Source organism: Papilio machaon, chromosome 18 (genome assembly GCF_912999745.1).
Source record: "Papilio machaon chromosome 18, ilPapMach1.1, whole genome shotgun sequence".
In the NCBI taxonomy this organism is placed as follows: Eukaryota; Metazoa; Arthropoda; class Insecta; order Lepidoptera; family Papilionidae; genus Papilio; species Papilio machaon.
In genome coordinates this window covers 6,621,696-6,633,997 of record NC_060003.1, presented here as the reverse complement: position 1 = coordinate 6,633,997, position 12,302 = coordinate 6,621,696, and the positions used below count along the sequence as shown (strand labels likewise).

Below are 12,302 nucleotides of genomic sequence, written 5' to 3'. Positions count from 1 at the left end.
ACTCTACAGTGGTCGCAGTGCATATCGGAACACACCCAAAGATAAATGTGATTGTTTAAGAAAATATTGCAATGCATAAATAAAAACATTTATTGATTGCATCAATACCTACTAGCTAACCTTCTCTCCAACCCTAATTAAATAACATTGAAAATGATTCTATCGTTTTAAAGTGGCCGTGCGTTCCAATATCTTTATAACATTACGATTTAAAAATAAAGTTTCAAATTCATTTTTTAAATTAGAGCAATTTAAAAGATTCGTTTGGTACTAATATTTAAGATTTTTTTGTATATCATTAACGATGATTCGTAAATACCTTTAAATATTAATTATTTAAAAAAACTGACAACGTTTCGTAAGCTAAAAACTTAATCGGATTAATTTATTACAGCAATTGATAAGTTAATGTTATGGACGGCCGATAGTTGGAAGAAGTATGGTCCCACACAGGTGAAATTAGTATTGCGAATCCATTGTGATCAATTGCTGATTACTTCAAGTACTGAAATCGTAGAAACAATAAGCATGAGTAATAAAATGAAAGGAGTTTACAAAGAAGATGCCTTGATTTTATTTATCAGCCGAGCCCCTAAAGAAGTAGGTTCTTTTTTTAAAATGTTTATTGCACAAATTATTCATTAAATAATTACTTGTCTATTAGTTTTTACATTTGTTGTTTTTAGTTACGAAAAATAAAGTTTCAAGTTAAAATTAATCCAAGCAAATGTTATGAGGAACTAAATAAATATTTTCCTGTTATTAAACACAATTCTATGCAATCTAACGAAGTTATTACATCCCGCTATTTAAATGTCGAAGATGTAATTTCCCACGTTTTGAAAACAAAAGGTAAATTAATTTTTTACGTAATACCAGAGCTTAAATTCGACTCGGATATCGACCGAGTCTGCTTTAATTACAATGTTGGTTCTTAGCATAATTGAGAATATTAAGAAATTACACGCTCCCCAGTTAAAAGCTATAATTTCTATCAAATCAAACAATAAATTATCGTTGACAGTCTTCTTTTCAGAACTTACAACTAATATATCAGATTTGCCGCCGTCGTTTAAAAATTTCGTACGAATCTGCCTTCTAGATCCAATGTTTCCTAAATTAGTACAAGACGTACAAAGTATTATCTGTAGTGAAAGTAAAAAAGTTTAAATTATTTTGAAGCCATGAAGAATGTATAAGAAGAGAAATTTTATAAGTATTAAATACTTAATGCTCTAATTCCTCCATGTAATTTAAAATTAAAGTAAATAAAATTGCATTTACGTCCTTGTTTACGGTTTATTCAATGTTGTTATTTTATTAGTCAACAGTGACCATAGTATATTTGATATTCGTAATTTTTCTAATATGATTTTCTTTATAAATTTTACGTTTAAATTGGTTTAAAAAGCTGAAAATTTATGGGGAGGTAGCTTAGAACTAGGAGACGGACATAGGAACTTTTTTATCTTGTGTGCATTTTTTTTTATCCGCGCGGACGGAGTCGCGGGTAAAGCTAGTAAGCTATAAGTCTATTAGTAATCTTTTTAAATATTCAATTAAAAATGTTGTCTTTTTTGGTTTTAAAATTTTCCGCGCATTTTATTGTCAACTTTATTTTGGGGGCAGTTTTTCCTATTGGTTGATTAAAACCATAAAGCAAAGTAACAATCTTATAATCTTTGAGATAGGCCATAGCTACGAGCTTATGTTTTCAGTTAGCAATTTGAAATATTGTGAAGTTTTGAAATACAACGTTTGTTTTGAATTGTAATAATTAAGAATAAAATAAAATTACTCTGAATATTCTAGCACTGTGTTTGTTATTGTGCATTTGAAAATTAAGATATAAGATGTATTCAACAAGATATGTTCCTGGTCAGCAATCAACAAGTCGCAAATCAAGGTAACTGAGTACTCGAATCATAAAAATGTACACAAACACAAAATCTTCAAGGGAAATAATTACAATAATTATGTTTATTTGAAGATTGGAAGGCAAACCGTCATTGTTACCAAAACCGCGGCGGACTGGTTCGACGGAGCCCGAGATACGCCGACCTAGTGGAGCGGGCCATCGTTCCAGCAGTGCGGAGCCGCCTAGAGCTACACTTGGTGGTCGTCTAAGCAGAGAACCTTCGGCTACAAACTTACCTCCGATTAGTTCAGTGAGTTTAGAGAGGATATATAAGACTGAATTGATCATGAACTGCCAGCTTCTGAAAAGCAATTTTTATCGCGGAATTATAAAATGTGTACATCTACTGCAATTAACTAATTTTGTTATATTTTACTGACTTCTTAGAGAGAAATGGATTGCTTATATCTAAAGTTAACTAAACTATGTTAAACTTTGTCTTATAAAGCTAACTTGTGAGAATGTTTCTTTGATAAAGCTTATTTACTACACAGATCATATTTAAGCAATTTTAACAATGTAACTAATATTATAAATAAAAATGTTTAGATGGATAGCTTGAAAGTATCTCCAGAACGGCTTAATGGATCTGGATGAAATTTGAACAGTCTGGAAGAACACATAAAATACTAATTAAGTTTTGTTTTTAATTCCTTGTGAACGAACTCACGGGCAATAGCTAGTCTATATTAATCGGAGTGTTAATATTTCAGAGGTCTAAATCTCAACAAAGTGAAATGAGATATGGAGCGAGTCACTACATGTCAACACCATTGCACTCAAATCATAATGCACGTTCAACTAACACACCTTTGGTAATGTTTTTGTTATTTATACGGCTTTCAATAGTCTAATTTGCAAATTAATTCCTAAATCATTTCAAATACAAACAGTGACTTAACAATTGTAGACATTTGGGTCCCATTTTGATTTAAAAATAGTAATAATATACAATATTATTTTCTAACAACTGTTTAGAATATATCAGAGTTTATTTTAATACTGAACATTATATTTTCAGGAATTCCGTTTACCGACAAGTGAATTAAAACATGGAGTGACACCATTACGGTATAGTCACAATTTGACTACAACACCCAGGGTAAGAATATCACATCCATAGATAATTTAATAACTAATCTAGAATAGAACTTAATCCAATTTGTAATTCAAGGATCTAATTTGGTACCATAATAAGTATAAGGAATAAAGATATTCTTTATTTTGTTATAAAGTTTCTGAATTTACTAGTACTAAATTGATTAAACTTTCGTGAGACATCATAATTAATTAATTAAGAAACGGCTTAACTCATGTTTGATCGTCCGGTGACCCTCGATGGGTCCAAAACTAGTCGGTGCCGTCGCACTAGTAGAGTGCGAGACGCGACGCGACCGTGAAGTCCTCGGATTAAACACTCGCCCTGAAGATGGACCCCCGATGGGTCCGAAACTAGTTGGTGCCGTCACTGGACGATCAAACGTGAGTTAAGCCGTTTCTTAATTAATTAATTTACTAGTACTAGTTGTTTTTTCTGGAATAAGGCGGAAGAGGTTTTTTTGTTTGACTTCCTTAATTTCAGGAATATACAATGGGATTCTAGATGCTTCAAAATATGTTTATAATCTCATTTGTAATGTTATTTTGTAGAGAACAGTAGGAGATGAGTCCTCAGGCCGCAGCTGGGAGCAAGCATTAGATCGTGTCTTGGCATTTGTCACTGTAAAAGATCAGAGGTCTGTTGAAAAATAATCCAAACAATACTAAAGAGTACATTATTGATACTATTTTCATTAAGAAGATTATTTAAATAAAATATGTATAAGTTTTAAGCTTAAATAAGAAAATATATTACGAATTTAAATAGATTTTGATTAGCTCTAAATAGAGTTTTTTATAATCATCCTCAGCTCACTATAAGCCCCCACTGAGGGGCTCGGAGCCTACCCTTAAGTTAGGGGTGACTAGGCCATAGTCAACCACGCTGGCCCAGTGCGGGTTGACTTCACACATATCATTGAGTTTCTTCTCAGATATGTGCAGCATCACGATGTTTTCCTTCACCTAAGAACGTCATATAAATGTACATATGTAAATCGAAAATCGAAAAACACATTGGTACATGGCGGGATTCGAACTCAGGACCTGCAGATTGCAAGTCAAGTGCTTAACACCTGAGCCACCGACGCTCGAAGAGTTTTTTTAGTTTACATAAACTATTCAACAGTTATTGTAATGAAGATTTGTATTTGGGTAGGCCGCTGTCAAATGCAGGATGGCAGCGGGCGGCTGCGGCGCGTGTTGGCGAAGCCCTAGCTTTGCGAGCGTCGGAGGGAGGCAAAGCACTGGCACTCCTGCGGCCGCTTACAATCGCTCGCTTCGTGGATATAGTTGCTGATTTGCTCGGATCGCTCTACAACAACCCCACACTCAACACCGACAACTATGTCACTAAGGTACTACAGGTTTTTTTCAGTAAAGTAAGAAAATGACTACCTAAAACTACTACTAGTAAAAAGTTTCAGATGTGTTGCTTTCCTTAAAAAAAGAATAGAGGACTTTTAGATATGGATATTCCCCTGTCAAATCTACTTTTTGCATTCTTTCCTTATTGGAATAACCGGATCGGGAAAAAGGACTTAAATCAAACTATATTAGTAGCAGTCAAATGTTGTTGCGGACTCTATCAATGTTAAAACTTATTCATTTATCTTATTCATATAAATATATAAATAACTCTCTTGTCACTAAGTTAGTTACCATACTCCTCTAAAATGACTTGACCTATTTTTATGCAGTTTTATTTGCATATTCAGTAGGTGTGAGAATCGACTACTTATCTATTTTTCATACCACTAAGTGATAAAGTTTGTAAATTTTACACAAATATAGAACATAATCTGGAAGAACACATAGGCTACTTATTAACTTTTTTTTATTCGGCACGGACGGATTCGCGGGCTACAACTAGTTAATATATACAACTTGCTATCACTCGCGACTCCGTCCGCACGGGATTAAAAAAAAATGTAATTAACACCTATGCGTTCTTCCAGACTATGTTCTACTGTGACAAATTTCATCATGATCCATTGATTCAAGTCGTTCCAGAGATATCTTAATACAAACATCCATCCATCCATCTAAACATTCTCATTTATAATATTAGTAATATATAATGTGTACTTATTACAGTTGCCGCACATAACTAAGCGGTTGTTGTACCCGGGAACTGTGTCCAAATCATGGCTGCGTACTGTCAACACTCTGCACGCCTTCCCTCATGCATTAGCTCTGATCGCCTATCTCCTAGACCTCATACACTTCTGTGTAAGTACATACATACACATACAATCTCTACACATATGATCTGCAGATCACACCTGAACTGACTCGCAGCTCAGGTCAACTTGTACCTGCATAATGAGTCACAGCTCAAGACTGATCGGCTCACCTAGTTATATATACTCGCTATGACTTCTTAGCTGCTAATTTAGATGTTCTGCAGATCACTACGGCTCACATGAGTGAACTGACTCGCAGCTCAGCTCAACTTGTACCTACATAATGAGTCACAGCTCACGACTGATCGGCTCACCTAGTCATATATACTCGCTATGAGCTCTTAGCTGTTAATTTAGATTCAGCCTTAGTTCAGAATTGATTTACATGTCATAGTTATGTTTATTGACACCAGTGGAAATGAGTCTTAACCTATTTCCACTAATTACTCCGCTACTAGATGTTGTATTGAATTATTGTATTCTTCAGTTTGTAAAAGTTTGAAATCCATTGTAAATTGTTTATTTTTTAATGTTTAAAATTTTATATATTTTAGGAAAGTCCAATAGAGGAAGAGTTGATATATTTAGCTAAAGATGATTTCGCCCGACTTAAACAAGATTTTATTTTCCGCAGCTGGCAAAGGTAAATTATTGTTTATTATAAAGCTAAAAGGACTAGTAGCCAGACCAAAAATATTTAAAAAAAAAAGTTTATTATAAATAAAAAAAATCATTTTTTTTTAAATGAAAGAGATTTATTTATATTTTTTTTTCATTTTTCCTTTTTATTTAGAAAAACATCGTATTTATATAGAAATTATTGACAACTTTCAGGTTCCAGATGCCAGAGTATCAATTTGATGACTTATCCCAGGAATATTTGCAGAATCTTAAAACTCTACTCGGTAATGATGATGAGAAAATTCAAGAGTTAGAAAATAAAGTGAAGAGTAAGTATTAATTTTTATATCGCATATAGAATATATGTGAGAGGAAAAAAAAACTTAATATTTCCCTCTCATAGAATATACCAAAAGCAAATTTAACAAAAAATGAGAACTCTGAGTGTATAAATTGAAAATATCAACCAAAATAAAATTTATTTCTTTGTTAAGTCCTTAAAATAAAACTAAATACATAATTACAATATTATTTTATCATACTTTATACACGACTACATTTCGTTAGAATTTCCCGCGTAATTTTTTCACCGATCTTTTTTTTATAATTAAAAATGGCTGTTCTTAGTTGTCAGTATGCCACCTCTTTGGTTGAATATATATATTTTTTTTATATTACAAGGTGACAAACGAGTAAGCGATCACATGAATTCGCCGAAATGGCGAAGCGACCGCTGCTCATAGACATTCACAATCGACGAAGGAGGAGACGCACAAAAAGAGAATATGTAACCTTATGCATCTCCATCAAATCCACCTCCCCTACCCATCCTTTCCTTATAAGAAAAGCGTGGGAAGGGAAAGAGGACTAAAATTATGCCTTCTCTTAATAAAAATAAATATTTAATTCCGCAACTGCGTGTTCATGATGCATTGAAAATAGTGTGCCAAAAATTGTCATAGTGAGGTATCCCTTGTCTGGCAAAAGGGATATATATATATATATATATATATTGCTTAAATCACGAGAACGGCTGGACCGATTTCACTTTTTTTTAATGTGTTTGTTATTATATCAGGAGAAGGTTCTTAATCATTATATATATAGATAATGGAATGAATTAAAACACTCACACAATCCACCATATTTTATTTAATTGTGCATTAAATGCGTTCAGAAACGTCATTCCTTTACAATATCAGCTAGTGAGGAAGTTATGAAATAAAAATGTTTAATTTTCATTATACCTAAGTGTGTTGTGTGTTCCAGAACAAGAGAGTGAGTTAGAGGATGAAGCGGAGGCTGCAGCTCGGGCAGATGTGTGCCGGCGTGAGGAGAGACTGAGTGCATTGCTCTCCGCAGTGCGTGCAGAGAGAGCAGCATCCCTGCACGATACCAACCTCACAGATGACGCACGCGCAGCGAGACAACGTCTACTGGGAGCACTCGGAGACATTGATGCTGAGGTGGAACGCGCACAGTTAGTATAACTATATCTTGGCTATATATAAACTTAAATGTCTTAGTAAGTAATATAGTAAATAGTTATAAAAAAAATAAGTTTAAATATATATATATATATATATATATATATATATATATATATATTAAGCTGGAACAAACTATGTAGCGCAGGGATAATATTAATAAAACAAAAAAAAGGTAACTAAAACCTGTGCAAAAAAGAGTACAGACCAAGCGTCTGTAGATGTGATTTAATTAAAAAAAAAACTCAAACATCTCGTAAATTAACTAAATATTCAGACTTTCTGTTATGAAGGATGGAAAGAGATTGCTTGAGCAGCGCGTGCTTCCTTATAACCTTTTGTAAGACTACCCACATATTACTTTCGTTCCTAATATGGTATTATTCCAAAAAAAATATGGATGCTACTGTCCTACCTTCTTTTAAATTAATTATTATAAATACTAAATCGGTTGAGTACATTTTAAAAATCACTACATTACTTATTAATAATTATTATGAAATATATATGTCTATAATCAGATATATTTATCTTTCATTTGGAATCAAATGGAAGTCTGTATCTGTCTACCCTTTTTGGGTTACAAGCTTGATTGGAAGACATATTTGCAAAAGATGTCTAAGAAAATAGTATCCTAAATGAACAAACGAGAGCCATTTCTCAAGAGTCTTTAATTTAGGATAAAGTTATATATCAAATATGTAGCTTTATTAAACCTAACGATTTATTTTTAATTTTTTAATAATAAATGAAGAAGAAATATGTTGAATTAATATAGTTTATATATAAAAAATGTGTAATATAACACTATCTGAGTGTCAGTGTGGAGAGCCAGCGTCTGTGTGAGGAGGTGTCAGCTCAGAGCATGTCTGTGTCTGAGAGAGCACAGCTTCTGGAGCAGGTCGACTACGCATTCCGCGTACACGACTCTAAGACAGCACTCGCAGAACACATCTCTAAGGTACATTAATCTTACTAGTATTATAAATAAGAATGTTTGGATGGATGGATGTTAGAAGGTAAATCCAGAATAGTTGTATGGATCTCGATGCAATTTAGTTAAGATGTAAAAAAAGAAAAAAAAATGTGAGCTGTCATGGGACGCCTGGCAGATGTGAAACATCGTGTGTGTACAAGTAATATGCATAAAATATTAAATATTATAATTAAATAAATAAATTAATAATAATAATGACAATGATAATAATGATAATGATAATAATAATATATATGTATACCTTAGTATAGCTTGGCGACCCGTCGCCACGGCAAGCGTCGCCACGCCAACAATTCGGTTTACAAGTGATCCTGTAGATGTTTCACATAAAAAAAAAACAGATATAAAATAGAGATTAAAGTTACATTTGATATACTTTTCATCCTTTTTTTTAAATTCTACACAGACAAAGTCGCGGGTAAAAGCTATATTAGTTAATGTAATGTATGCAGATGCTGTTAAGCAAGGAGACGGAGCTGGCAGGATGGCAGAAGCGTACCCTGGACAGCTGTGTGCAGTACAAGCAGGCGTTGATACATCTCGCACCACATTGTCCCGACCTCGCTTCATACAATATAGATGAGAAGTGAGTTATTTATTTAATAATACATAATATCTGTCAAAAATGTCTATTTTTGTGAGTAGATCTAGAACAGTGGTAGAAGCCAGCAACAACGTCTGTTGTATGAATGGACCAGCTCGCCCGGTGAAATATCACGACCACATAGAAGACAGACGTCAAGTGGAAGTAATTCCAAGTACAGTCTGATGAGTGTGGTACTGGACTCATTTTAGTCATCTTTCCCTTCCCACCCCTTTTTTATAAGGAAAGGATGGGAATGGGAGGTGGATTTGATGGAGGAGATGTATAGGAAGGTTAAATATTCTCTTTTTGTGGCGTCTCCTTCTTCGTCGATTGAGGGTAGGCAACGCATCTGTAAATGCGAATGTCTATGGGCAGCGGTCACTTCGCCATCTCGGCGAATTTATGTGGCCGCTTGCCATCTTGTAATATAAAAAAAATATTTATATGTATACATATATAGATCCCGCTTGGTGGCGCTGTAATCGTTGTAAATTTTTGACAAAATACTATTTATTGCAAGACATAAGGATCAAATAAATTAATAAATAAAAAAATGTGTGACGTCACATTTGACACCTGATTTAAAGGGAGTCAACTTCAGAGAGTGATCATTTGCTCGTTGACTTCCGAAGTGACAGGTTGTGTCAAAGTGCATTGTGTCGATTAACTGATGATTGTTTTGACCCTAAATCTTGTAAATGTTATTAAAAGTTGATTTATTTAGTTTGTAAAATAATAGACCTAATACCCATTTTGTGATTCTTTTTTTTTGAACAAAGTTTGGTTTTAGTTGCTAAAAATATGATATGAATTTCTTTTTACAATGTTTTATTTACTTAACTATGAAGTTTTTTTTTTATATCAAAAGATGGCAAACGATCAAACAGTCACATGAATTTTCCGAAATAGCGAGGCGACCGTTGCCCATAGACATCCGCAAATGCAGATGCGTTGTCTACCATTAATCAACGGTGAAGGGAACGGACAGAAAGAGGATATTTCTCCTTCCTATGCGTGCAATTTTCGCCAAATCCACTTCCCTTTCCCATCCTTTCCTAATAAGAAAAGGGGTGGGAAAGAAAAGAGGACTAAACTTAGTCCTCCGGCACCACACTCAACAGACTGTACTTGGAATTACTTCCACTTGACGCCTGTCGACGTCTGTCTTCTGTGAGGGTGTGATATTTTACCCAACAAATATTGTTGTTGCGAGATCTATCACTGTTAAAGTTTGATAATTTGTTTCAGTGAGCTGATGAATGCTTCGTGTGCTGAGAAGATATCCTCGTGTGTGGTTGTGTTGAAGAAGCGCGTGTCGGAGCTCGGCCGAGAGCGAGCTCAGCGCACAGCCGCGCGCGCAGCTAACAAACGACATGCACAGAGACAACTGGTCTGTGTACATCTATATATATAAAATAAAGTCGTGTTAGTTACACTATTTATAACTCAAGATCGGTCGAACTGATTTAGCTGAAAATTGATGGGGAGGTAGCTTAGAACTAGGAGACGGACATAGGAACTTTTTGTCTTGTGTGCATTTTTTTTATTCCGCGTGGACGGAGTCGCAGGTAAAAGCTTTATTATAAAACTAGCTGTAATTAAGTAGCCTATGTGTTCGGTGTAAACACCGCCCAATACATGTTTTCACCATTCACTCAAACCAGTTCACGTTCGGTCACCATTCATACTGCGTGTGGTCATTTGTCATTACCATTAATAACCATTTAGCCCTAGTTTTAGAGAATAAACCATATTATCTTCCTAAACTCGATAATATTATTTGTATGTACGTACCACAACCTGTACACAATATGTTCTTTAAGATTATGATCAACATATATGCCCAATTTTATCAAGATCCGTTGAGCCATTCCGGAGATATCTTCTAACAAACATACATCCAAACATTCGCATTTACAAAAATTACATTCATAATTTTTTTAATTAAATTTCAAGATTTTTTAAAGTTAATTATAGCGATATTAGATTAATAATTAATAGTGATGAGTAAAATACATAAGAATTGATGAGGAATAGTGGGACAATTACTCCTTTATCATAAACATTATCTCATATTCTTGTACTTAATAATTCCAGGAATTAACTCGGGTTAAGATAGAGGAGCTGAACGCACAGATAGAGTGTGAGCAGGCCGCACTGGAGGAGGAGATGGAGAGAGAGAAGGCGGAGGCTGCGAGGTCTGCGGCCGAGCTGGCGGCGGTGCGGGAGCAGATAGCGGGGCTGCAGACTGCGCAGGCGCAGCACAAACACCTCGATACTGAGCTGGAGTTCTGGCAGCAACAGGATGTTGAGTGAGTGCCTCATTTTAGTTCACATTCAAGGATAGGAAGGGGAAGTGGATTTAATAAAGGAGGAGACACAGCATGAGGATACATCCTCTTTCAGTGCATCCCCTCCTCTGTCGATTAAAATTTGGCAACACATCTGCAATTATGGATGTCTGAACAGAGATAGTTTCACTTTTTAATAGTTTTGAGGCCGTTAAAAAAAAATGAGATGTTTCATAAAACATCTTATCACATGTTATGGGATATAAAATCTATAGATTTATTTTGTAAAGTAAAAATAAAATATATATAAAATATATTTTCATTATATACAAGTATTTTTGTCTGGTTGTAAACCAGATGGCGCAGCAAGTTGTCATCGCTGCAAGAGTACGTGGTGAACAAACGCACGGAGGTTCAGCAAACGCTGACGGAGGCGACAAACCGCCGCGTTCAGCTTCTGCTTCACAACATACGACTGCTGAACGAGAAACTGCCCAACTGAGAACACTTGAGGTCGTGTTATTACTAGAGCTAGACACAAAACACGCCATATTGAGTTGTTACAGAAGGCAAATCTTGGATCTTGTACTATAACTAGCGGGTGTTCCGATTTTTTGAAATTACTACGTTTTTTTATTAGATTATTATTTTCAGTTCGTGGATAAAATTAAGCTAGTTTTTTTTTCGCTATTATGTATGATGATTTTATTGTAATTTATAAACTTGTAAGAATTTAATTAAAATTATATTGAATTTTTTTTTATTTTATTTTGTTTCATTTCACTACAGAGTTCAACGATCTTATGTTATATCTTAAAAGCGAAAGTTTGGATGTATGTATGGATGTATCTCCAGAATGGCTCAACAGATCTTGATGAAATTTGGCACAGATATCTGGAAGAACACATAGGCTACTTTTTAAGTTTTTTTTTTAGTCTTACTAATATTATAAATGCGAATGTTTAGATGGATGGATGTTTATTTGAAGGTATATCCCGAACGGCACCAGATCTTAATGAAATTTGCCACAAATGTAGAACAATCTGGAAGATCACTAAGTAGCCTATTATTATTATTTTTTAAATATCTCGCAGACGCAGTCGCGGTTGAAAGCAAGT

General features: G+C 34.4%; 1 protein-coding gene across 1 annotated transcript; it reads left to right on the top strand.

Annotated features, from left to right (window-relative positions):
• The first annotated feature begins 1,730 nt into the window (after positions 1-1,730).
• On the top strand, positions 1,731-11,708 carry LOC106710305. Its single transcript, XM_045682052.1, has 15 exons — positions 1,731-1,906; positions 1,991-2,168; positions 2,632-2,733; positions 2,940-3,020; positions 3,569-3,654; positions 4,176-4,374; positions 5,114-5,248; positions 5,757-5,845; positions 6,037-6,152; positions 7,093-7,303; positions 8,133-8,271; positions 8,760-8,893; positions 10,142-10,283; positions 10,991-11,205; positions 11,542-11,708. Exons 1-15 carry the CDS (start codon positions 1,854-1,856, stop codon positions 11,684-11,686), a joined length of 2,025 nt encoding a protein of 674 aa, XP_045538008.1. The 5' UTR covers positions 1,731-1,853; the 3' UTR covers positions 11,687-11,708.
• Positions 11,709-12,302: the final 594 nt, after the last annotated feature.

Excerpts from the sequence above, each read along its gene's own strand:
- LOC106710305 (XM_045682052.1), top strand. The coding sequence starts at position 1,854 with ATGTATTCAACAAGATATGTTCCTGGTCAGCAATCAACAAGTCGCAAA. Across the intron at positions 7,304-8,132 it reads GCTGAGGTGGAACGCGCACA|TGTGGAGAGCCAGCGTCTGT; the intron begins GTTAGTATAACT and ends TCTGAGTGTCAG. Across the intron at positions 8,272-8,759 it reads TCGCAGAACACATCTCTAAG|ATGCTGTTAAGCAAGGAGAC; the intron begins GTACATTAATCT and ends TAATGTATGCAG.